At 48.4% G+C, this 26757-nt stretch overlaps 1 protein-coding gene across 2 annotated transcripts in view; it reads right to left on the bottom strand.

Moving 5' to 3' along the window:
* Positions 1–26074, bottom strand: part of GCN1 (GCN1 activator of EIF2AK4) — a 56610-nt gene extending 30536 nt beyond the window's left edge. For both annotated transcript variants that reach the window (XM_068562202.1, XM_068562203.1), the window contains exons 1-23: positions 26033–26074; positions 21117–21219; positions 17487–17550; positions 16821–16952; positions 16226–16338; positions 13485–13579; positions 13260–13394; positions 12587–12655; positions 12349–12457; positions 11676–11750; positions 11295–11423; positions 10738–10788; positions 10357–10455; positions 9962–10135; positions 8304–8456; positions 6938–7030; positions 4520–4595; positions 4209–4368; positions 3210–3399; positions 2994–3118; positions 2041–2219; positions 1335–1428; positions 57–170 (exon numbers count right to left, since the gene is read on the bottom strand). In XM_068562202.1, coding sequence (XP_068418303.1) covers positions 57–170; positions 1335–1428; positions 2041–2219; positions 2994–3118; positions 3210–3399; positions 4209–4368; positions 4520–4595; positions 6938–7030; positions 8304–8456; positions 9962–10135; positions 10357–10455; positions 10738–10788; positions 11295–11423; positions 11676–11750; positions 12349–12457; positions 12587–12655; positions 13260–13394; positions 13485–13579; positions 16226–16338; positions 16821–16952; positions 17487–17550; positions 21117–21219; positions 26033–26050 — 2550 coding nt within the window. In that variant the 5' untranslated portion in view covers positions 26051–26074. The remainder of the gene's footprint in view (positions 1–56; positions 171–1334; positions 1429–2040; positions 2220–2993; positions 3119–3209; positions 3400–4208; positions 4369–4519; positions 4596–6937; positions 7031–8303; positions 8457–9961; positions 10136–10356; positions 10456–10737; positions 10789–11294; positions 11424–11675; positions 11751–12348; positions 12458–12586; positions 12656–13259; positions 13395–13484; positions 13580–16225; positions 16339–16820; positions 16953–17486; positions 17551–21116; positions 21220–26032) is intronic.
* Positions 26075–26757: the final 683 nt, after the last annotated feature.

Consider the following 26757-nt stretch of genomic DNA (forward strand, 5'->3'; position numbering starts at 1 on the left):
CCCCAGGCGGCCCAGCACTCTCGTGGCGCAGGCGTGTGGTGGCAGCACCTGCTTACCTCCTGCAGCCGCCTCCGGACCTGCGCCTCCTTGTCCAGCTGGGCCTGCAGCATCTCCTTCTGTTTGCTGGTCAGCTGCACCTCCTCTTTTATGCCTTTCTTCTTCTTTATCTCCTGAAGGGAACAAGCAAAGCAAATCCATCTCCAGGGAAGGGAACTCCCTCCCTCCCAGCAAGCGGGGCACGCTCAGCTCCCCAGTCAGCACCAGGACAGCTCTACATCTGTGACCTGGCCCCCCAACCTGCCATGTGGCCTCCCCTACTCCCACAAGTCCACAGCCACCTGGTTTCTACAGAACAGAGAGAGCAGTAGAGAGGCGATTTCTTGCTGGATTCTCTACTAACAAACACAAGAAGGGCCTTTATACGTTAGAGAAATGAAAAGTCCCTCCAGGTGCTGAAAAGGGTACTCTGGTAGCCATGCAGCTTCAGCCTCTCCTCCTGCCAGCCCGCCCTACAGACACTCTCTTCCAGTATAAGCTAAAGCCTTGCAAAGACTGAGAGCACTCATTCATTTGATAAGTCTTTACTTAGCACCTACATGGTGGCAGGCACTGTTCTAGATGCTGGGGAGACCATGAGAACAAGACCAAGTCTTTATCCTCACAGAGCTGACAATCTAGTGGGTGCAGGTAGACAACGAACAGGGAAACAGATACATAAACAAGGTGACTTCAGATCACGACAAATGTTATGAAAGGAATAAATATGATGCATAGCAAATGAGAAGAGGCGCGCTGTCTACTCTGGATAGGGTGGGCAGAGGGGTCACCTCTCCGCGAAGGGGATATGTGGGCAGAGATGTGGAAGACAAGAACCCAGCCTTGTAAAGACTGAGGGAGGAAAAAAAACAAAAAACCGAGGGAGGAGCAAACAAAGGCTCTGAGACAGGAAAGAGCCCTGTGTGCTTTGCTCCTGTCAGAACCAGTTCTGTCACTGCCGAATACAGCGATGAACCATGCCCAGCGGCTACACTGTGCCAGGCCCTGTGCCTACTATCAGGAGGACAGATAGGTCCCGGCCTTCCAGGAGCTGGGGGGACAGGCATGGAATCAAGCAACACCACTTAGCAGAGGAAATACATGAACTACTGCCAGCAGAGAGAAAAATTTGTTTTCCTTGAGTTGGGGGTAGAGAAAGCTACCCGAGAAAGGGCAGATAAAGAGTGTGGCAGGAGGACTCAGGATCAGTGGGGAGGTCGGAGGAGCGTGCCATGGGTCAGGATGACCCAAGGGACCAGCCTGAGGCCACCCCACGTGTGAGGCCTCCATGTACCCACCTCCTTCAGCTCCAGCTCGATGATCTGCTCCTTGAAGGAGTAAGCTTTGTTCTCTCGCTTCATGTTGGCCTTTTTTATGCTGTCCTGTTGGGCACTGAAACACCAAAGCAGGGGATCAGCCAGGTTCAAAACAGCCACCAGGCCCTTCAGCCTCCCGCCAGCCATAAAACCCCAGCTAGCTTTTAAGTCATATGCACCAGGAAAGTGCTGGATACTCTACATGCTCTTGTATCCCGGGCCTAAGTACTGTGCCTAGAACACAGCAAGCACTCCTCCAATGAACAGACAGATTGTTTCATTTACTCCTCACAAGACCTGACAAAGGACACATAGTCTCCATCTGACAGGCACTTCTCTGGTGGTCCAGTGGTTAAGAATCCACCTTCCAATACAGGGGACGCAAATTCAATCCCTGGTTGGGGAACTAAGATCTCACATGCCACGGGGCAACTGAGCCCACGCACCACAACTACTGAGCCCGCGTGCTCTAGAGCCCACATACCACAACTAGAGAGAAGCCCGTGCGCGGCAACCAAGAGGCCGCGTGCCGCAGGGAACGATCCCACGTGCCGCCATTAAAGATCCCGCGTGCTGCAACTAAGACCCGACGCAGCCAAATAAATTAATTGAAAAAAAAAAAAAAAAGGAAAGAGAAAAAAAAGAAAACTAAGACTTGGGGCTATTGAGCCCATGAGTGGGGGCTCACCTCTGGATGATGGATTTGTCGTACAGCTCCCCGGCAGGGGTCTGCATAATAGCAAACTCCTCCCGTGTCACCTGGCACAGCGCTGGGTTCTGCACGGAAGCGGTGATGGTGCTGATGAGCTGAGGGAGGACCCGGTCTGGGGACAGGATGGAGAGGGAGCCCATGGCATTCATGGAAGACTGCCAGACAAACATAGACACGGTCAGTGTGCGCCATGGCTGGCACTGGAGAGGGGTCCTGCCAGGCCTAAATGCCCCAGGCAATTGGTTCCCCTTCTTCTTGCCACTGCCTGCTCTTTCTGAGCACTGCCTACTGGAGTGGACAACTATAGTGTGTGCCTGCCTTCTCAGCGAGCTGTACCTACCTGGTACTAGCACCATGATTTGGGGGGCACATTCCTCTCCCAATCTCAATCTCTGTGGTTCAGGTGGAGCTGACCCCACCCTCTCCAGAGGTGGGCATGTGACCCAGACCAGAAGGATGGGCCCCAGGATAAGCACAAGACCCAAGTCAGGTCAACCAGGGCAGTAAGACCCCATGCCAGCTGAAATGACTGGAAAACGCAAGCTTTTCCCACTGGAGCTGATGGAGGACAAGAAGTAAGCCTGGAATAGCTATCCTGCTACTAAAAAAGGGGAGACTGAGAATGGAGCCCATACCGTGGAAAGCAGAAATGGTACACAGATGGATGAGACAGAGAGATGGACAGAGAGCAGGAGACACACCACCTACAAGGTCCTGAAGACACCTGAGTCCCTGTCCAGTCACATCCTGGGTCTTACCAGTTAGATGAGGGAACAAGCAAGTTCCCTCTTGTGCTCAAACTAGTTTGCATTTTCTGCCACATGAAACCCAAGGGTTCAACCCACTTTTCATCACACCTTCCCTGTTTCTCTGAATCTTCCCTGTCTGGACTCTGACCTGAGACCAAAACCAGCTCACACGCCAATTACCTGGTTCAGGGGGCTCTGTGTGGTGATCCTGGGAATGATCTGATCCAGGTGCCTGGTAATGAAGGCTTCCAGATCGATCTTCATCCTGGCAAGAAGTGCTGGCCACAGGCCAGACTGCACAGCCACTGAAGGGAAGGGGAGCTCTTTGAGGCCTTCTGCCCGGCCTGCTCCTACAACGTAGTCCCCGCCCCTCCAATACCCGCCCCAGGCACGCACCTAAGGACGGATGGTGGGAGATGATCAGCATCTCCTGGGCCAGCTGTTCCGTGTTGGTGACATCACCTTCCAGCCCTGGCACCCCAGAGATGATGCACAGAGCCTCCTGCAGGACCCGCGGAGGCACGTAGGCCTTGCCCGCCTCAGTCACCTCCCCGGCATCGGTCACCAGAGCCTCTAAGGGCAGCACCTGTGGGGAGACAACACGTGAGCCCCACTGCTCAGAGCCCCGTGCAGGCCTGGCACACAGGAGATGAAGATGCCAGGGAGGCAGCTGCCTCTCATTCATGTTGTTCTCTGGGCTCCCTGCTGGTGTGGATACTGACACCCAGTGCCCTGCACTGGGACCCACAGGCTATGAGATGGGCCTGGAAGAAAGCACCTAAAACAGCCCACAGGGGGAAAGAAGGCAACAGACACTGGTCCAGGGGACCTACCCTGAGACTGCAAGTCTGTCACTGGCCCACATCCCTCAAGCAGGCTTAGGGAAGGAGGGAAGCAGTGAAACAGGGAACAAAGAGCACTGAAATTAGGAGCCGGGTCTTGCGGGTCAACTCCCAGTTCTGCCACCCCCTGGCTGGGGAACCCTGAGCAAGTCATTTCAGCTACCGGAACCCTGGACAACTCATATAAAATAAGTGTAGTAAGCCTGTCAGCCTTTTAAAGGCATTGTGAAAAACTGAAAGGGACAATGGGTAGAAAACACTTTAAAAATTATAAAGTGCTTTAAAAATGAAGTGTTTTTCCATTACTCAAGAATAAAAAGGTTGAGCTACATGTCATAAAACATGGGAAGAAAGAAAAGCATCTGAAAAGGAAAAGGAATTATATGAAACAAGGTGTTACCCAAACACCAGGGCAGGGCAGAAGATTCTGGCATCACACAGAGTCTGAGTGAGTGAGAACAGCCCAGGAGCAGTCTAGTTAAAATCCCACAGCATAAGCAGGGTCAGCTAAGGGGGTCTGTGAGCCCCAGTTCTGCAGCCCAGATGCCCTGACCTTGTGAGAACTGAGGACAGTCTTCAGCTCCTCCAGGAGTCCGCAGGCCAGCTTGAAGCCCCCGAGAGCAGACAGCAGCTTCCGAACCGTCTGCTGGGCCTGCCTGCGCACGTGCCAGGTGCGGCTCAGGAGCACCGCCACCAGAGCCCGGTGGTACTGCCTGCAGCAGAGGGACAGGGCGTCCTGGGGGAAGGCCAGGCATAGGGCTCTCCACAGCCAGCCTCCCACCCCTCACACACCGCCACGTCTCAGGATCCTGTCAGGGTTTGTGTCACTTGGCCCAAGGGGAAAGGTAAACGAGCCCCACGTACTGAACTTTGTTGCCTGTGAGTCTGTGTGGATGGTCAAGGAACAGTCTCTCTGTCAGATGCAGCACGGTACAGAGGGCTGGGGGGGGAAGAAACAGCACAAGTGTTTTTAAAATAGAGAACACATCCAGAAAGAACTGGGAAGAACTGGAAAATGAACACCAAAATGTAAAGGTAAAATTACAGTTCACTAGAATTTTTTTTTTAAGTTTTTATTTTATATTGGAGTATAGCTGATTAACAATGTTGTGTTAGTTTCAGGTGTACAGCAAAGTGATTCAGTTATACATATACATGTATCTACTGAATTTTCTTTTTTGCTGACTACACATGTGTATTGTTTTTTTTTTAAAACATCTTTGAGTATAATTGCTTTACAATCGTGTGTTAGTTTCTGCTTTATAACAAAGTGAATCAGCTGTACACATACATATATCCCCGTATCTCCTCCCTCTTGTGTCTCCTCCCACCCTCCCTATCCCACCCCTCTAGGTGATCACAAAGCACCGAGATGATCTCCCTGTGCTATGCGGCTGCTTCCCACTAGCTATCTATTTTACATTTGGTAGTGTATATAATTCCATGCCACTCTCTCACTTCGTCCCAGCTTACCCTTCCCCCTCCCCATGTCCTCAAGTCCATTCTCTACATCTGCGCCTTTATTCCTGTCCTGCCCCTAGGTTCTTCAGAACCATTTTTTTTTTTTTTAGATTCCATATATGTGTTAGCATACGGTATTTGTTTTTCTCTTTCTGACTTACTTCACTCCGTATGACAGACTCTAGGTCCATCTACCTCACTACAAATAACTCAATTTCGTTTCTGTTTATGGCTGAGTAACATTCCATTGTATATATGTGCCACATCTTCTTTATCCATTCATCTGTCGATGGACACTTAGGTTGCTTCCATGTCCTGGCTATTGTAAATAGAGCTGCAATGAACATTGTGATACATGACTCTTTTTGAATTATGGTTTTCTCAGAGTATATGCCCAGTAGTGGGATTGCTGGGTCATGTGGTAGTTCTATTTTTAGTTTTTTAAGGAACCTCCATACTGTTCTCCATAGGCACACGTGTATTTTGGAACAAGCAAAAATATATTCAATATCCTGTGATAAACGATAACAGAATATGAAAAAGAATGTATATATACGTATAACTGAATCACTTTGCTGTACAGTAGAAATTAACACATTGTAAGTCCAACTATACTTCAATAAAATAATTTTTTTTAAATTACTATGCAGTTCTAAAAAAAAGAATGAGAGCGCTCATTATATACTTACGTGAAATGATTTCCAAATCTAGACAGCACAATGCATATAGTAGGCATATTAACACTTGTGTAAAAAAGGCAGAGAACTGATACATAAGGTTATTTATTGGTATAAATATAAAATATCAAAGATACACAAGAAACTGATAAAATTGGTTCTCCATGGCCAGGGACAATGGGTGGCTAGAGATCAAAGCAAGGGTATAACTTTCAGTGTAGACTCTCTTGGGTCTTTTTTTTTTTGTATTATGTGAATATATCTCCTATTCAAAAATTAGCTAAACATTTTTTATTTATTTTATTTATTTATCTATTTATGGCTGTGTTGGGTCCTCGCTTCCGCGCAAGGGCTCCCTCCAGCTGCGGCAAGCGGGGGCCACTCCTCATCGCGGTGTGCGGGCCTCTCACCATCGCGGCCTCTCCTGCTGCGGAGCACAGGCTCCAGACGCGCAGGCTCAGCAATTGTGGCTCACGGGCCCAGCCGCTCCGCAGCATGTGGGATCCTCCCAGACCAGGGCTACGAACCCGTGTCCCCTGCATCAGCAGGCAGACTCTCAACCACTGCGCCACCAGGGAAGCCCCCGCTAAACATTTTTTAAACATCAGAAGTGACTAACAGTTGTAGCTCATTAAGAGAATGTTGTGATTTGTCAGTCAAAAGGCTTTTCCAATCACCCATTAGCGGCAGATACTTCTAAAGCAACCCAGAATTTTAAACATACGTTTAAAGATCAACTGTTCCTTCTCTGCCAAGATAGAAACCAGTAGTTCTTCCATCTCCTGGTGCGAGTGGAGCCAGCCACACTTCACCAGAGCTTCTCAGCTGCCTCTCAGTACACGAAAACCTCTATGACAGCACCAATTACCCAGTCAGCTGTAATTACACCTAATATCACAGCTCCACAACTATTAGTGCTGTCTCCACAAATCTCCCACTTCCCTCCCATTTCCCTAGCCTTCCACATCCCACAGGAGTACATTCATTCCCACAAAAGCTGAGCTGTTTGCCAGATCACTCTGCTCCAGGTTTTTGCTGAGCTGTCTGGTCAAAACAACAGGCTGTCAGGGAAGGATCCTCTCTGAAGACCCACCAGAGAGACTTAGCCCCAAACTCGACTTCAACTAAGGGGGCAGTGACTCACCATCCTCTGAAGCCATGAGCAGGAATTTGTCAGAAGTGAAAACCTGCTTCTTCTCATCCAAAATCAGCTGCCAGAAACTGCTCAGTTTGGCCTCTGCAAGAAACAAAAGGTCACTCTACCACACAGCTCCCCACATGCCAGGGCTAGTCCCCGCCATGCTGAAGCTGCGGGGGCTGGCTTTGCTGACAGACTCTCCGCTGTTGCAGCAGGCAGGAGTTCTCCCTCGGCGGGGGCGGGTCACTCCCAGGCTCACTGTCCTCCGGTTCCGAGAACTAACCGGTTCTTCTGGTGGCATTGCCTATATGAAAAGCTTTGGTGGTTCTCTGCTGCCCACAGGAGCCCAGGTGAGCTGCTTCCCACCTGGAATTCCCACCTGTTCCAGGTGCCAGGCTGAACTACTTGACGTCCACATGTGGTGCTTTCCCCGCCCGCCCTTCCCTCGTTTGAACTCACACTGGGCCAGCTAGTGAAAACCCTTCTAGCCCTCAGGGCCCTAGTTCGAATGCTCCCTCCTTCATGAAGCTTTTCCTGACACCCAACCCCTCAACTAAAAGAAATCCCTCCTTCAAAACCGCTCTTATGCCACATTTTGCCTTAAACAACAGATAACTTTTGCATATCCTCTCTCCCGGTAGAGTAAAGCAGCTTAAAATTTGCTGAAACAGGGTCATGTTCTGCCTCCCCGCCACAGAAGTAGCCCAGTGCCTTGGCATATAGTCAGATGGCACACAATTATATGAAAAGAGCTGAACTCCATTTCTAACCACAGGAATAAGTTCAGCTATGTCCCCATGCAGAGTAGGATGTAGACTAAACAAGCACAGAATACCATGTAGCCACAAAAAAAGGAAAGCTCTTTTTGTTGTATTGATTTTGGAATCTTTTCCAAGATGTGTTCAGTACACAATATGGCATGTATAGTATGTTACCCAGCATGTTTCAGCAATTACACATTGACCATCTCTAGACACGAAACTGGTTAATACTATCCAAGGAGGGAAACTTAGTGGCTGGAAGACAGGATGGCTAAGGGGAAGCTTTTAATGTTATACCCTATAAATATATAACCAATTAAAAACAAAGTCCCACTTATCATCTGCAGGGACGAGCCTCAGCGTTGCACTGTGCAGCGGGAGTGCAGCCAGGGGACTCTGTCACTGTCCTCCTTTGCCCTGGTGCTCCAATGCTCCGGGACAGGGGCTTGTAGATAAAATCCATCCCTGCAGTTGACAAGTGGCCCTACAGCTGCCCAGTGTGGTAAGCGGCCAAGCTAATCCTGTAAAATCCTAAATATCAAGGCACTCCTCCCAAGGACTCTGAAAGAGGCCCTTGTCTGCTAGCATCCTGGACATCTCTGGACTCTTACCAGCCTGTGAGTCAGCCATCGAAAGCTTTGAGAGCAGCAAGGCAGCAGCGACCCCTTCGGTGACTACGGGAACCTGAGTGCTTTGGGAGGCTGCCTTCTCCACTGTCTGGATGAGCAAGGGCAACAAGTCCAGGGCCTGCAACAGTGTGTCACCTGTGGAGATAGGACCAGCACCTTACAGAACACCCAATCACAAGGATGGCAAGACTACTTGAGAAAGGAGTTATTCACCCATGTCTGAACTGGCTAACACCCTTCAGTTACCTTTCAAATATCTCAAATAAGTGGAATTAGAATCTAGGGCTTAAATCAAACTCTACAACCATAAAGCTAGAGCTAGAAGGGGCCTTACTAATCCAATAGTCCAGGTATTCTCTTGATGGATAAGGAAAACAGACCAAGAGAGGTGAAGTGAGTTGCCCAAGGCCACACAGCTGGTTGAAGGAGAGCCAGGGCAAACCTCAAGTTGACTAATTTCTCTCTGGGGCTCTTCTCCCACACCAGACAACCTCCAGACCCAAATCCCAAAACCAGAACCAATCAATCTGCTGACCTATGAACTAAACTCTGTTCAAAAAAAAAAAAAAAAAAAAAAAAGTAGAAACCTACTAAAACTATAGCTAAACCCATGTATGTATGTGTGTGTGTATGTATGTATGTATGTATTTATTTAGGCTGCACTGGGTCTTCGTTGCGGTGCACGGGCTTAGTTGCAGTATGTGGGATCTTAGTTCCCCGACCAGGGATCGAATCCGGGCCCCCTGCATTGGGAGCATGGCATCTTAACCACTGAACCACCAGGGAAGTCCCAACCCATGTTTTCTTAATTACTAAATTGGTATGTAGAGTATTTCACAGTGAAACAAGTATTTCATTTGGATGATGCCATGGATTTGAATCCAAGAAATGTGTATTTTAAAGGTTTATGTTTGTTTTTGAAATATCAAGCAGAACTAGCTCAAGCTAAAGAGACTAGGTTAAACCAAGACTTGGCTATTTAGAACTCAATCTAAAATCAAGTTCGATCAGTGCAGCAAAACTGCAAACTGATACACAAGTACAGACACTGTACAGAGGGGGGTCACCTCTCTAGGGGCAGCTCTGGAGTCTCCTAAACACTTTTTTAAACCCAGTCATCATAAGTTTAAACTTTAACTGAAATACGAGCCCATCTCAGAGGTGGACATCAATATTAGAGATTTTTACCTTGGGGATCAAGCTCTTACAGATTTGAAGTTTCCCCTCGCTGTGCTTGGGAAGGAGGTAGATGCTCATGCCCAAATGACAGGTTTGTTAGCACTGAAGCGAGGGCAGTGGTTGTTTCCAATAGGTCCAGTGTAAAGATTATGTAATTTACACCTTATAAATCAGTCTTATCAGAATCATTTCTCCATGATTTCAGAAAACGGAGTGACAGGTTCTGGTTGTGGGTCCTCTCTGAATAAAGCTTTGTATTCTGAAGGTCTGATAAGGAGGAGAAGCCAGAATCTGTTGTGAAGACTGGGCTCTGATTCTAGGCTTTATGCATGACTAAGCTAGATGCTCCCAGTGGCTCAGGAGGAAATGATGCAAAAAAAGCTGGACCGAAAGGGAAAGCCTGGAACGGTGATGACGCCCTGAAGATCACCTCGATCACCTCTGTGAGGGAAGCATCTCACCTCGGAAGCAGACCAACATGCACTGCAGATAGGCGTGCCTCACTGCAGCGGTGGAGGTTTTAAGGCTGAAGGCTTTCTTGAACCATTCAGTGAGCTTCTTGGGCACTTCTGTGGTGAACCGGTTACACCAGAGAGCCAGGACAGAGGTGGCATGCACCAAGGTGCCTTCGTGAACTAGGGCAAGAAGCAGAAGTCCAGTCAGCCCTATGTCTTAGACCCACGTCACATCACTGCCAGTTGCATGCGAAAGCAAGTAGGAGTAAAGGGAGAGGAAGAAGTGATGCTTCAGGGATAGGAAGCAGGGCCTTCAGAAGGGGTTCATGGCAGGCTCCAACTGTGAAAACCGGGGGTCAAGGATGGGTCCAGGCTGCACCCTCACCATGGTGCACAATTACCTTCTTGCTGGAGGAAGGGGATGAACAGCTCAGCCACGGTCCCACTCAGGACTTGACTGGAAGGCCCGGCCACCACGTGATGACTGACACTCCCGATCCCTGGAAGGCAGGGGATTCCCTGCTCAGCCCCTCGTCAGCACAAAACTGCTGACACACCAGTCTTCCTGTCGCTGCCCACCTCCCCAGCAGCCATGCTTCTCCTCTGGCCATGACTGACCCCCTACTCAATCCCCCGTCAGACATCCTGCCTTTCACGGAAGCCAGACTGGGATGTCCAAAACTGTCAGAGGTGTCAAGATCCAACGGACTCACCTTACCTAACAGTTACGTTACACCTCATTTACAACTACACTTCCTACTACCCGTGGAGAAATTCTGTACCTGAGAGGACGCTCATCTTCTGGGCTACAATAGTTAGTTTTCCTTCCGAGCCTGAGAGGAGAGATAGCAAAGATTCAAAATTCACATCTGCCACATTTCCCGAGGGGGTGAATAAGGTAGTCATGTGTGTGACATCAAGATACAGTTTCTGATTCCAGAAGCAGCCTTTCTATCGTGTAGCTGGGCTTAACATGCTACATGTACATCACATGTACTGGCTTTTTTTTTTCTAACTAAAGAAATAAATAATATGTTCTTGCAGAAAATGTGACAAACAGAAAAAAATATAAAAGCAACATCTAAAAATCACCCATGTTCCCACTACCTAAAATATTATTAACATTTTGGTGTATTTCCCTCTATTTTTCCCCCTATGCACACGATAATGCATATGCTTAAAAACTGAGATCACCCCCATCCACACTGATCTGCACATGCTTCTGTTCATTCTTGACACGAGCAAACTCAGAGCACCAAGCCCCCATCAGGTCCCGGTGCCCAAGGAATGCCAGAGGCCACACCTTGGCCATCGGCATGCCCGGGAAGGACTTGCCCACCTCCGAGGATAGCAAACAGGTGCCTGGCCAGGGCTTCCATCGCCGAGGAGTCACTGCACTGGTGGACCAGGTTCTGCAGCGCCAGCACGGCTTCATCCATCAGGCGGGGGCTGTTGGACTTCAGCTGACCTGGACACGGAGAGCCGCAGCTCAGAAGCTGCCGAGAGCTGGGTAACCAGGCTCTCACCTTTGTCTTCCCTGCTCCCAACTGTTCAATCCTGGCTCTGTGTTCTCATTATAAAGGATCTCAGGAAAGAAACTATGCAACTGTAGTTTATTTCTAAACTGAGCTGTCTCCTACCCCTTTTTGTACAATAGGGACAAGTACAACCAAAACCCAAGGTGCCGTTCCAGGGGCTGGAGAGGGGTTGGGACACTCACCAGCCAGTCCTTTCACGATGTCCAGGGCATAATGGCTGAGATCGAGAGTCACTGATGCCAACAGACTGGAGATAGCTGAGGGGGACAGAAAGCACGCACCATGTTGGCCTCCAGGGGAAATGCCCGTTTCTGCCTGACTCCCCAGCCAATGCTCAGGCCTGCTGTGTAGACACATAGGACATGACCACTTTTCATCTCTGTATGGTCACATGGTGGTCACACCTTTGTCCCACAGCTCTGCTGTAAAGCTGTATACTGCCCCATCCCAATCAGCAAAAAACTGCGCCTCTGACATTCCACCCACACCTCTTACCAAGATAAAAAGAGACAGAGACTCAACTCTCATATCCTATGGTTTCAAGTGCCACCTCCACACCAAGGTCAAACTGTCTAGAGCAGAGGTTCTTAACCTGGTTTCCAGAAGGTTCTTAGACCTCCAAAAATGTATGCAGTATTTTAAGTGCATATACTTTTGTGCATTCTTCCAGCAAGAGGGCCCATTACTTTCAACATACTCTCAAAAGGGTCCCTGATCTTTCTCCCAAGGGCCCAATGAGGTAAACAGTGAATACATCTTCCCCCACCCTGAGCACTTCCTGCTGCCAAGTAGTGGGGACCCGGCTTATCAGGCAACTTCACCTCCCTCCCACCATCCTGTTTGGCAGGAACCTACTTTCAAGAACATTCTCTGGACTCCTCAGTAAGGACTTCTGTATGGTGGGCAATATCAGATCCTTAAACTCCGAGTGGGACATGTATCGGAGCAGAGGGGCACAGTTATCCTACAAAGAGAAAGGAGTCAGGCACCCAGCCTTCGTGGGAACAGACCAAGAATAAAGGATGGTTCTGAATCACAGAATTTAAAATGGGATTTAGCTTGCCCAGGTGAGTAAGGGCCACCTCACACTCACCAATAGATACTTCTGAGGCTTTACTTTGCTCATCAAGATGTTCTTCATATAAAAATCCAGCAGGGCACTCTAGGGAATACAGAGACTTGGTTAGACCCTGACGTTCTGAGATCCCTCTTGTGGGAGTGCTTCTAAAAAATACCAATCGGTGCCCCAAATGTCACGGTGTCAAGCATGAAGATCCCAGTGATCATGTCATTCCCCATCTAAAAGCCTTCCACAGCTTTCCATGGCTCCTGGGAGCAAGTCCCAACCACAGAGTATCACAGCCTCTTGCGCTTTTCCTTTGCAGCATGTCTCACAGAGATAGTGAGATGATGATCTGTCTAACGGCAGCCGCCTCAGATTCAGTCCCGCCCGGGGAAGGGATCACAGCTCCCTCATGCACTGCTGCATCCCCAACACCTGGCACAGAGCTTGGCACAAGGCAGATGCTCAGTGGTGGGTGAATAAATGACTGCATGAACAGGTAAATCATCATCCCGTTAACTATGGCAGGATCCATCCCAAGCCACAAATGGAGGGGAAACTTTCCAACTCCTCGAAGTTCATATATCACCACGAAAGGCCGGGGTCTCAGGTGAGAAAACCAACAAACTTCACATAAGGCCAGCAGCTGGGGCCACCAGGGCAAAACAAGCTCCCCCTCCTTTCCTCCAGAGAGTCCACTTGCCTTGTGCCGATTGACCACATCCATCTCCTTGTGGCTCGTGCAGAACTGCACCAGCAGCCCCAGCATGGCTGCATAGTTCTGGTTGGGTTCTAGGCTGAGAATGGCTGACAAGTACTGTTCCACCAGCCCCGGGTTCTGAAGAGGAACGGGTAAAGCAGGTGTATCAGACGGCAGTGGAGGTGGTGCGGAAGAAGAAATGCCCGCCACCCTGCTGCCTCCTGTCACCTCTTTCCACAGCTTGGTGAGCTTCTTCACAGCACCATCCACGGCGTGCTTGTGGGAGCCGCCCAGCACCTCCAGCAGGAGCAGACACTGCACCTCTACCTGCAGGGACAGGGAGGCTCAGGTCCGGATGTGAAATGGGAGCGGAGGTCCCATGGCCCTCATAGCCTGCCCAAGACCTTCGTCAGGCCCGCCAGAACCTGAGGTCATCTCCGCCAGGCCTCTCCCACTCAACTCCAGCCAGATCCTCTTCCCTCCACCCCCTGACCACCCCCCCCACTTAACCCTGTCCTGGAATTACATCTGTTCACTCAAGCACTTCTTTAGTAAGTATTTGTTGAGCACCTACTATGAGTCAGACAATGAAAACACCTGGAGAATAAGACAGACATGGTCCTTGCTTTCATGCACCTCATAGTCTAGAGGGAGAAAAAGATACTAAACAAATAAACACACAAATGAATACAGAATTCCAGCAAGGTTAAGTGCCATGTGGGAAAAGGATAAGCACTCTGTTTCATATATTTCTTCATCTGCCTTGACTATTCCTTCATTAATTCTACAAGCAATGAACGCTGATGAAGTGGCAGGCACTATGCTAGGCACCGTGGATACAGAAGTGAACACTGATATGCTAATCCTGCCTGCAGGGGGGCCCACTATCCAACCCAGAGTGAAGCACCTAATAGGTGCTCAATTAAAAAGCCTCACAGAGACTGTATGTGCCACGAACACCCAAGGTCACTGGAGCAGTGTGGACTGCCACCCTGAGAAAAAAGGCATGCTTAAGAAGTCTGCCAAATTCCACATTTGCATGTGTACAAAATGGCAGATGTACAAAGTTATTCATGGCAACATTTTTTATAGTAAAAGATTGTAACAACATTAATGGTCATAAACAGGGAACTAGTTATATATACCGTGGTACATCCACTCAAAGGATTAGTAAACAGTCAAAAAGAATGAGAAACTCTATATAAATACTCTGGAACAAATTCTAAATCCAGTTAAAGAAAAAAACACACGGCGAAAGAAAAAAGTTTGTATGTATGCTACCACTTGTATAAAAAGGTCTATTTAGTCATATATACAGAGAATACCTCTACTACATAAGAAACTAGTAATAGAGGGGGACCGAGATGGCTAGGGAAGGGGTGGGAAGGAAACTGGTATATCATTCTACACCTGTTGAATACTGAACCGTTTTTTAAAAAATTATTATTAAAATAGCTTTTTAAGCTTGCTGATATCACATTCAGAACTATATTGCTGTTCTTTCTTCCTAGAACATTCTAACCTTAATCTGGGCATGGTTTTTTCTTTCATATCCTTCAGGTCTCTGCTCAAATGGTACCTCCTCCAAAGGCCTTCCTCCCACCATCACCGTCCACCCACTCTCTCTATCCTCCTGCCTGCTTTTCTGCTGCATGACTCTACACCTTGTCATTTATATGTGGACCTGTTTGTGTCCACCCTCTCCCCACGACTGAAGGCTATGAGAAAGTAAGGTCCTCTCACCTGTCCCGTTTCAGCCTCAGCTCCTCGAACAGCACCCGACACGCAGGGGGCCCTCAACAAATACTTAAGGGACTGAATGAACTATTCCTATGTGTACAGTCAACATCGGCAATGAGCAAAGGAAAAACCCAGATTCAAGACACAGAAAAAACCACCATGGTTTCAAGCTCCTGATGCATCCTGTCCCATAAACACAACACTCCGGGGTTGACCCCTCCCACTCACTAACCCACACTGACTTACCTTGGATAACGGTTATAAGAATTCATTGGAGACATGCTAGTGAGGGAGCCCATGATAAACCATCTTACAAGAAGGCTTTCTGGTAACAATGGAACCCACACTCTGAAGGTGGTTTTCCAGTATATCCACTACCTGTGAGGTTTCAGTGTTCTTATCCTTCCATCAATTGCTGATGGCCAATCTATGGTCATCCCCAGAAGTATGCTGGATAAGCTCCCAGGGATGAGGCCTCAATAAGTCTTACGAGCTGGCTGTGTCAGGCAGAGGTGCTCACTCCTCATTTACCTGCACAGCCCTCTGTAAGTTTCTACAGCCCTTTCACACCTCTTCTGAGCCCATCTTCATGGCAACTCTTTGAGGTGGATGGGTGAGTGGTACTTTTCCCCATTTTTTGCAGCAATGGGAAATGGGCTCTGAAATTAGGTATCTGGCCAAATCTCATGGCCAAGAGTCAAATCCATACCAAGATCCTCAGACTCCTTTTTTGTTAAACTGTAAGACCATCCCTCTTGCCCTCCACTAAGCATATCTAGACATTCAAAAGAATCTCCCAACCTGGCCTATTGGGCCATCTCTGGTTAGCAGACATGCTGAAAGGCAAGATAGGGAATGTGGAAGGAGCAGGCATAGAACGGGAGGAGAGAATTGGTATTTTCTGGTTTACTTGTTTTCTGCCTGTCTTCCCCATTCTGGCCTGTCACGTCTTCCACACATGCCATGAAGGCAGGGGCCACGTTTCTCTTGCTCATCACTGTATTCCCAGGGCCTAGCACCATGCCTGACCCAGGAAAGCTCAAAGATATTTGATAAATAGACGAATGTTATTATGCTGCACTCATGCCCATCCACCAAAGTCACACACCTCAGGGTAACTCAAAGTGCCTGGTCACCCAGCACTAAGAGCACTGGCCAGAGAAGGTGCTTAAACATGTCCCAACTCTGTGCAGAGAGCTGACCGGCACGACTCCAAAGACCCGGGGAACCTACCAGTTTGTTCCAGATGTCTCCTTGCCGCTTGGCTCTCGAGGGAAAGACAATGCGCACCAGTAGGCAGGTCCAGGACAGGGCCAGCAAGGCAGCCGAGCCACTGCTCTTACTGAGAGGGGAGGGGAGGGGAGGGATGAGGTCAGAGCAGCAGCCTCCATCTTGAGGACAAATGCTCACCGCAAGGCCCTGCCTGCTATGCAAGACCCTCCACTGACCTAACTGGAACTGGAAACTTGTTCCCCACAAATCATCTGTGACAACTCAGGACAAGGAGTGCCAAACTCCCACCTCTTAGCACTCACAACTATAAGTCAAAAGGATGGTTTCCTCCATTCAGTGCCTAGTGGGCATTTGGTTTCTCCTTAAAATGGCCTTACTTCCACTGGTTTCCCAACCCTGTTCCTCAGGAAAGTGGTTTCTCCGCTGGGCCTAACATCTTGGCTTCTCCGTCCATTCAGAAGGCAGACTGCCAGCGCCCCTCAGAGTTGCAAAGGGGAAAGGGGCAGGCATGTTCACGCCTGCTCATCTGCACCGGCTTCTCACGAGTAGGACTCCACCAACCCCCAGTGGGCCACCACCTTTACCTCTTACCTGGGGACACCTGCTTTGGAGCCAATGCCTGAAGACTGCAGAGAGTGCAGAAGGTTCTTAGCAGTGGCTTCTGGCTGGGCCTCAGCCAACTGCTGGATTGCTGCCTGCAGAGCCCTGCGTGAGGCTGCATCTCTAGGAGGAGGAAAGAAGGGGAAGGTGAACATGTGGACGCGGGGCAGGGGTGGGGGGCTTAGGCCAAGCCTGGTCTTTCTCAGGAAAATTAGACTGCACTGTATTCCAGTGGGTCATAGATGACGGGATTAGGAAGTAACTGGATAAATCTACCTCATCTTAGAGTTCTAGAAGCATCTAATAAGGGCAAATGAGCCTTAAGGCTATAAGCGCTACATCTACATTTAGGGAACACTTACTATAGGCCTCAAACTAGGCCAAATGCTCTTACACACATGACCGGTGCCAGTGTAGAGACTGAGCACTCCACGTGGCAAGCAACGTTCCAAGAACTTGACTCTTACTGACAACCACCTATGAGGTAGGTAAAAGCATCATCCCTGTTCTGCAGATGAGGAAACTGAGGCACAGAGAGGTTCAGTAACTTGCCCAGGACCCAGTCAGTCTGGCTCCAAAGCCTGGGCTCTAACCACTACCCTATACCACATTTCTGCACAAACTGCTCTGGACACTGGGCCTTTGATCGAGACTCGCCTGTATCGATGCAGAGTCAAGCAGAATAATTTGCAGAGGCCTTTCACTGCTCCCTCCGGCAGATCTAAAACCAAAGATTACACAGAGGTTAATAAAATAAAATCTACTTCCTGGGCATCTGCTGGAGCCAGGCATTCTGTTGACATGATCTCTGCCCACTGGACACTCCCCGGGTGTTTGAGATAGAATTCCCAACAGGAAAAAGTAATGACAAAATAGGACTCTAAAGAAACATCTAGTACGGGAAGGCTCTCAGACAGACATCTGTTAAATGAATGAAACTAAGGCAAGACAAGTGGCCTCGAAATTTAACATGCTGTCGAGTGGAGGTGCTAGAGTACAGGAAATGTTCTGCTTCTTGATCCGGGTGCTGGTTACATGGCTGTGTTTAGTTTGTGATAATTCAGCGACCTGTTCACTTATGACATGTGTACTTTTCTTTATGTACGTTCTAATAATTGGTTTTAAAACATAGGACAAAACTTAAGTACTATGAGGGATCAGAAAAGAGAAGAACACCTATAACAGAGAGGTTTCTGAAGATTTTAAGGACACAGAAGCTTGGCCTAACACATGAGTAGGCTGTGGACAAATGGAAAGAGGGGCCTGCATGCAGAGTGGTGTTAACAACATGAGCAGAAGTGCACGGGATAAGAAGGCACAATGCCTGTGCAGGGCGCATGAGGAGGAGGAGGAATAACAACACCGACACTTAACCAGTGCTCATGAGGCACCAGGCCCTGCTCTAAGCATTTTATATACATTAACTCAATTCCTGTAAGCTCATTTTTAAGATGAAGAAACCAAGGCATGGAAAACCAAGCACGCCAGCTGAGTGAAAGAGAAACTGGTGAAACAATAGTGCTCAATAATGGAGAGCCAACCTGTGACAGGTTCTGCATGCCAGACTGAAGCCCGCAGACAAAGAGGGGAGGGTCTGACAGGGGGAAATGTACGCTGAGTGTCAGACTGACCAGCGTGGGAGGCACCGAGAGCAGGAGGCCCACAGAGGGCTTGCACAGGGCCTCACACTTCAGGCACCCGAATGATGGGGGCATGGGGAATGAAGGAGGGGTGGGCACCCAGCTCCCCCAGGGCCCTGAGCCTGGTATTGGTCCATCTGATTTGAGGCTACCTCAGTAATGGAGGAGAAGAGTGACTGGAGCCGGAACCAGGTTGTGGCTAAGAGAACAGTAGTAATAACAGCTAACAGACACTGGGCGTTGACCAGAGCCAGGCACCGAGTCAAGCACTGTCCCCATGTGTTCTCATTCACTCCTCACTCCAAGGAGACAGGCCCACAGGTTAAGTAACCTGAACCGGGTCCCACAGCCTGTAAGTGGCAGAGCCATGGCCAGAGCGCAGAGCCCGTCACCTCTGACTCTGCGCTGGACGCCTGTGACTGGAAAGATCAGGCACAGCCGACACCGCCTCAGAGTCTCAGGCTTCAAGTACAGGGAGGCGGGACTGAGGAGAGCATCAGAGGCCTCAGGGCCAGACTGGGCTGAGCCAGGCCAACCATCCGCATTGACAGCTCTGAGGAAGACTTCAACTCCTCGCCCTGGCAGAAAACACCTTGCACCACCTTTGATGAACTCACCTGGTGACCTGCTTGCTACCCTAACAAAAGGAGAGGCCAGAAGAGCTATCACTATGCAACGACTCCTCCTCAGACTCAAAATTAGGAAATTGAGAATTAACGATTTCATATGGGAGGTTAACTTCCCCCAATCAACTTGTATATCAAAGACTACTAAACATTTTACAAACGTAATTCACCCTGAATTGTAGAATTTCAGGGTGACTGAAGAGTAAAATCACCCTGAAAAGTCCCTGAGTAGTTCATAAACTTCACCCACACATGTTGAACTCCTTACTCCACAAAATGGGGAAAAGTGTAGTATTCAGCAGTTACTTAGCAGGGAGTCAGCCATTATGGTTCAGGGAGTCCAGCTAGCATCTGTCACATGGCAGCCTTCTCTAACTAGAACTCTGTTCAGAAGTGACCAGAAAGACTTTTGAAGGTGCCATAACACTCATATGCTAAACTTTTGATCCACAGGAGAATCTCTCAGCTCACAAACAGCAATTTACTTAATTTACACACTACTTTAACAAGCTTGGGTATGTAACCAGGCAACAGTAGATCAGAAGCAGCGAATGAGAATGGGGGTAAGAGGGTGGTAGGAAGTAGGCTTTTTCCTAACAAGAAGTGAAAGCTGACAGAAACGGAGACCCAATTCTATACCGCCATGGTTCTCAAACTGCAGCAAACACAGGAATCACCTGCGGGCTTGTTAAAACACAGACGCTGGGTTCCACCTGCAGGGTTTTGGTGAATCTGAGTCTCTGGGGTGGAGCTGAGAATTTGTATCTCAAACAAGTTTTGAGGTGATGCTGATACTGCTGGTCTAGGGACCACATTCTGAGAACCAATGCTGTATAGTAAAAACACACCAAAAGGAAACTCAAAAACTAATGAGCATTTATTGGTTGAGGGCACACTAGTCTTATACAGGCCCCATAATTTGCAGCAAGAGCCCTCGGGTTATGGTGCAGAATCAGGATAACTACATGTGCTCAGCATTTCCCAAAATGTGCTGCCCAGACCCTGAACAGGTTTTTGGCAAAAAAGAAGTTCAAGGAAACACTGGATTAAAATGTGACATCTGGGCTTCCCTGGTGGCGCAGTTGTTAAGAATCCTCCTGCCAATGCAGGGGACAAGGGTTCGAGCCCTGGTCCGGGAAGATCCCACATGCTGCGGAGCAACTACTGAGCCTGCGCTCTAGAGCCCACGAGCCACAACTACTGAAGCCTGTGTGCCTAGAGCCCGTGCTCCACGACAAAAGAAGCCACCGCAATGAGAAGCCCACACACCGCAACGATGACCCAACACAGCCAAAAATAAATAAAAGAAATTTAAAAATAAAAGAAATAAAATAAAATCTGACATCTCACAAACTTACATGATCTTGGAATCCGTTACTGGCCAATCACTTGATACCATCTTGCTTGTTTTCACAGAACACTGACTGAGAAAAATGGTGCCCCCGGTCATAAAGAAAATGTTTTTCTGGGCTTCCCTGGTGGCGCAGTGGTTAAGAATCTGCCTGCCAATGCAGGGGACACGGGTTCGAGCCCTGGTCTGGGAAGATCCCACATGCGTGAGCCACAACTACTGAGCTTGCGCGTCTGGAGCCTGTGCTCCGCAACGGGAGAGGCCACGACAGTGAGAGGCCCGCGCACCGCGATGAAGAGTGGCCCCCGCTCGCCACAGCTGGAGAAAGCCCTCGCACAGAAACGAAGACCCAACACAGCCATAAATAAATTAATTAATTAATTTTAAAAAAAAGAAAAGAAAAGAAAATGTTTTTCCATCCAATAAATCACTTAAGAAAGATTGTTGGTATCTTTTAGAACTATTTCCAATCAAAATGGTTAAAACTGGTAAAAAGGTTTGGCACCTAGAAGGATAAACTCTCCACCAACCCAACTGTTTCAGTGCAGATTATAACAAGCAAATATAGACAGTGAAGACAGAAGTTGCTGTGAGGGGAAAAGAAGGCCATGGTTCTAAACAGAGAACCCAATTTAGTTTGAAATGAAATCAATGAAATGAAAACAAATACCTTTTCCAGCAACACATTTCCCCAGCTCACTGAGGATTTCTCTCCGTTCCTTCACACTGGCTGTTGTCACCTTCCCTGCAAAACGCTTTAGTGTCTCAGAAACCTGTGAAGACCAAGCCCACAGAGAAAAATTTCAGCAATCAAACTACAAAACATTGCCGGGGGGTGGTGGCGGGGCAGATGGGAGACAGAGAGAGAGAGCGAGCGAGCTGTGGGAGGTGCAGAACTCAATGAAGCTCTCTCTAACCCAGGGTTTCTCAACCTCCACACTCCTGACTTTGGGGGCTGCCTTTATACATTGTAGGATTTTGAGCAGCGTTTCTGGCCTCTACCCAATGGACACCAGTAGCAGCACCCCATCCTCCCACCACAGCTGCGGCGACCCCAACTGTTTCCAGACATTGTCAAACATCTCCTGGGGGACACAATCACCCCCAATTGAGTGAGATGTACTGCTTTTAACCCAACCAGTCAGCCACTCAATATACTTCATTTAAACTTGGACAAAAAGAGGCAAGGTCAAAGGCAAAGACCTCAGGACAGAAAATATCCCTTCCAAACTATGCAAAATCTAGGGAGGGCCTACTAAATGCCGGGTATGTTCCCTTTATATTATCTCTTGTAAACCTCCCATAAGAAGGAGTATCCTGTCAAGTCATAAACACAGTTGGCTAGCAGGTAAAAGGTTAAGAAATTGAATCCCAGCTCTGCCTCCTACCAGCTGTGGAAACTCAGCCAAATCATATCATTTCCTTGACCCTCAGATTCCCCATCTATACAATGCAGGTAACAGCACCTTCATTTCATCTCATCATGACTGTTAAACAGAGACTAAATGAGATACTGTATGTAGAGCATTTACCTCTCATCCTGAGCATAAAATCAGCTACTACTACCAGCAAGCCTTCCAGACAGGCACCATATCCCCATTTCACAGGTAATGAAGAAACCAACTCCCAGAGAGGAAGCCACTGCTCAGACTGGACTTGCAGGCCACAGCACCTGCATTTCTGAAACTAAACCTGAAACCAACAGGTCTAAAAACTGATGCTAACAAGTCCTTAGCTTTCAACCACCATCCATGTTACCACAACTGCATCCCCTGTACAGGGACATCAGCATAAGACCTAGAAAGAGGGGCGGTTTGCAAATATTCCTGAAAATCTTCTCCTGAACAATATTCTACAGGCTACAAAGCAGGCAGGTTGTGGATACATCAGCAGTTGAGCAGGGCATAATAAGACCCAAGTGGGTAACACCTGCTCCCTTTTTCTTTTGAGGGTATTTCACGGACAGGCCTTATTAGTAGAATAAGACTCAAGGGTGCATAGAGAGATAAAATAGTACTGAGTTCTTCTTACAGATAAATCCCTGCTATAATTCTATTAGCAATGAATAAAATCATATCCAAAACTGTCTTCTACACAAATTATCTGTTTTAATATTGTCTCTTGTTTTTATAGTCATTCACGTATATAATTAAAGAGTCAAAAAGTTCTGGGAGGTTTGCTCTAAAAACCAGTCGCATGCCCTCACACACAAGGACAATCTCTTTCACCAATATTGGCTGATTATTTCGGTAGTTATCGCCATATCTCTAAATAATTTGCTTGTGCTGCTACTTCTGCCTTTCTACCAAAGACCTCTCTCCCTCTTCGACCCCACCAGAGACCCTCCCCATATCCCTGACACAATTCCTTTGTTTCATAATATGGGTTAGCCCAGTAATTCAGTGTTTACATTATATGCAAATGGTATTCAATTTCCATTTAATAAACTGTTTACCCTCTTGCACAGCTTTTTTAAAATTAACCCTGGAGTTAAATAACGGCTCCCAATGCCCATTCCCTCCTTACCTCAGTTTGCCTTATCTGTTCTAATTAATAATTCAATCCCAAACTTTCTGCCACTTGTCTAAATCTCAATACATTTAGGCAGACCAGGTATTCTACCAAATTCCATCTTCCTGAAGAAGCCTCTCCCAGTGCTTTCCGACCTGCCCCAATTCGGTGGGTGATCTCCTACAGCTGGGACTCAGTTTATCACCCTGAAAATGTACTTTCTTGTGTTTGGGTAAAGTACATCCTCCATCTCGTGAAGTCCTTGCAAGTTTGAAAATGTTTTGGCCTCCCACCTGAAGTTCATCTGGGTACAGAATTCTAGGTTGAAGTTTTCCTAGAATACTAAAGACCTTTCTTCACTGAGTTCTAGCTTTCAGTACTGTTGGGAAACTCAACGCCATTCTGGTTCTTGATCCTTTGTCTGAGACCTGATTTTCCCCCCTGGAAGTTTCTAAGATCTTCTTTTTGTGTCCAAGGTTCTAAAATTTCACATTAATGTGCCTTGTTGTGAGTCTGTTTTCATCCATCGTGCTGAGCTTTTTTGATCTGAAAACACATGCTTCAGTTCACAGAAAGTATGTTGAATTATTTTGTTGATGATTTCCGTGGATATTGGACCTCCCACACTTTTGTGTGGTCCTGTTTTACACAAAAGTTTTCTCCAGAGAGAGAACTTCCAGGCTTTTGCCAAGATGGAGAAAGAAAGCTGGGGCTCTGACTGCATCTGAAAAGGGCTTTCAACCAATCCTCCTAACTTAGCCCCTCCCCACTCACCCTCACTTCCAAAGGTTAGCTGATACCACCAATTCCCAGCTGTCAGAGATTCTGTAACGTAAATCAGGTTGGTTCTCAGCTTTCCTAACTTGGCTTAGGATTCATTTCCCTTGGGTCTGCTGAATCCTTTACCACTTATCACTTTCTAGCTTCCAAAAGTTTGCTGCTATTGTCTGCTCCCCATTCTCATTTTTTTTTTTCCAACTCTTTACTAGTTTTAGTGAGGCTGGAGGAGATAGCAAAAATAGATGCATATATATAATCCACCCTCTACCTAAAATTCTCACATAGCTGTTTTTCCATGCTAATATTAAATTCCTGGCTATAGTTTCTCCCCCAAAGATGAAAGAGCATTTCAGGTTCAAGGCTCTTCTTTTTCTTAATCAGAAAATGAATGTTACCCACTTGGGATCCTGTCAGAATAAAACTGAGGAAGATCCTTCAGAGAAGTCATTTGCTGGTGGGATCAGATGCAAAGGGCTTAAATGTTCACAGGTTTCTCTCTAGAGTAGCACTGTCCAGTAGAACTTTCTGTGTTGATGGAAATGTTCTTTTGCACTATACAATGCAGTAGTCACCAGCCACATACGGCTACCGGTGCACTGAAATGTGGCTAGTGCAACCGAAGAATTGAATTTTAAATTTCATTTAATTTTAGCTAACTTAAGTAGCCTCTTGGCTATTAATTAACTAGCTACCATACTGAACAACACAGCACTGGAGAGATTTTTTTTGCATTTGAGTTTTAATGTTACACAGTCAGTGTGTATTCTCCCAACCCTTTTCAAAATACCCAAGAGACTATGCTTTTCTTTCCAGGATTCACTATAACAAACTTGGAACAAATTACCAGCCCCTGGGACTTCCCTGGTGGTCCAGTGGGTAAGACTGCGCTCCCAATGCAGGGGGCCCGGGTTCGTTCCCTGGTCGGGAACTAGGTCACCACATGCGAGCCGCAACTAAGAAGTCCACATGCCGAAACTAAAACCCGGCGCCGCCTAAATAAATAAATACTTTTTTTAAAAAAGGGATTCCCTGGTGGCGCAGTGGTTGAGAATCTGCCTGCCAATGCAGGGGACACGAGTTCGAGCCCTGGTCTGGGAAGATCCCACATGCCGCGGAGCAACTGGGCCCGTGAGCCACAACTACTGAGCCTGCGCGTCTGGAGGCTGTGCTCCGCAACGAGAGGCCACGATAGTGAGAGGCCCGCGCACCGCGATGAAGAGTGGCCCCCGCTTGCCACAACTAGAGAAAGCCCTCGCACAGAAACGAAGACCCAACACAGCCATAAATAAATTTTTAAAAAAATTATTAAAAGAAAAAAAAAAACTGACTTTTTATAAAAAGAAAAAAAAAATTAACAGCCCCTCCCTTGCACAGGAAACTCGCAATTCGCATCTTTTGAATGCTCAGGTTAAGGAGTCACTCTCTGGCCTCAGGGCCTCCCTATCAAAATCAATTATCTCCTCACCCCGATACCCAAGTGAGCCACGCTGTCCTTTAGAGACCCATTTCCTTTTCCCATAATATTGTCTTTTCGCCCTAAAACACGGCTAAAAGGAGGATGGGGTGGAGGAAAAAGGTCTTCCCCAGCTCTTCCCTTAACTATGAGGTACTTCACAGGTGATAACACTCAGGGTGACAAGACTCTTCCTGAATTGTGACAGTTCTTTTATCTAACGCTGGATCTAATAACAACCATCAACATATATGGAGCCCTACTTTATTTCATTGACTCCTCACAACAACCCTACACGACAGGTACTAGTTTAGCCCCATTTTATGGATGAAAAGACTGAGAATTGACAGGGTTAAGAAACTTGCCCAGCGTCTCAGAGAAACTGAAACTGACCAAGACTCCAACTCAGATCTGTATGAATCCAAAGAATATGCTATAAATCCCTGCACATAATAGGTGCTTGAGAAATATTTGCTGAATACAAAGTTTAAGAGGGAGTTGGCGTTGGCCGGGCCTCACTGCTGGAGGGCTTCGGAGAAATGGAGTAGAGACTACTTTAAAGGGGAACTTCGGCAACTCCAGAATCGGGGAGGGCCCGACGGGTTCCAGCCGCCGAGGCCAGAGTCCCTGATTCCTCGAGCCCGCGGCCGGTCCGCGCCACCCGGGCCGGGGGCCGGGACGAAGCCGGGTCCGGGAGGGACCGGCCCAAAGCGGCCCCTGGACCGCGCCCTCCGCAGCCGCCGTCCCCCGGCCCCCTACGCCAGCGGCACTAGCGGTCCGGCCCGACCGCCGCCGTCCGCGCCCAGTCGCCGCCGCGTTGGCCTCGCAGCCGCCCGCCTCACCTGCGTGTCCGCCGCCATCCTGCCGGCGCTGACTCCGGAACCGCTTCCGGAGCGCTTCCGGGTCACAGCGCGGGCCCACACCGCAGAGCGAGGCCGGGATACCGTTGGGGCCCGGGGCCTGGCGCCCCCGGGCGGGATGGCGGCCGCGGCAGCCTGGGCTTCGAGGCGGGAAACTGGACTGGGTACCGGGGTGCGCGCCGGGGACTATCAAGGCCTCCTCCCCAGGGCCTTTCTCAGACCGGCCTCGTGGGAGACGAGGATCCCTGAGGGTTTGTAACGCGGCGAGACCGCCCTGCAGCCATCGACCCACGAGTGCGCAGGTCCGGCCCAGACACCCCCGTGTGAGCCTCTCCTGCGTGAAGACCATTTTACAGAAGTGTGTCCTAGATGCTTCCTAGAGGAGTTTCCTTGATGACAGGAACTGAGCTAGCTAAAAGGCAGGCAGCCAACTCGTGTCTTATCCTGTTAAGAGTTTGTACCCCAGCGGTGGACAATGTGAGGGTTAAAAACAGGGGTATACCTGGCAGTCAGGGGAGGACTCTGGAGCTGAGAGAGGAGCCTGCCTGGGGACAGCTCCTTAAGACAAGGCCACAGGGTGGGAGGCTGCGGGTAGTGGGCCTCATGGTCCAGAGTTGCTTAAGTTTTATTCAGCATGCAGACCTGCCAACTCCGTAACTAGTTCAAATACGGTCTGCACAGCTCAGTTGTCGTCCCTGTTAGCAACG

Source organism: Eschrichtius robustus, chromosome 14 (assembly GCF_028021215.1).
Source record: "Eschrichtius robustus isolate mEscRob2 chromosome 14, mEscRob2.pri, whole genome shotgun sequence".
Lineage (NCBI taxonomy): Eukaryota > Metazoa > Chordata > Mammalia > Artiodactyla > Eschrichtiidae > Eschrichtius > Eschrichtius robustus.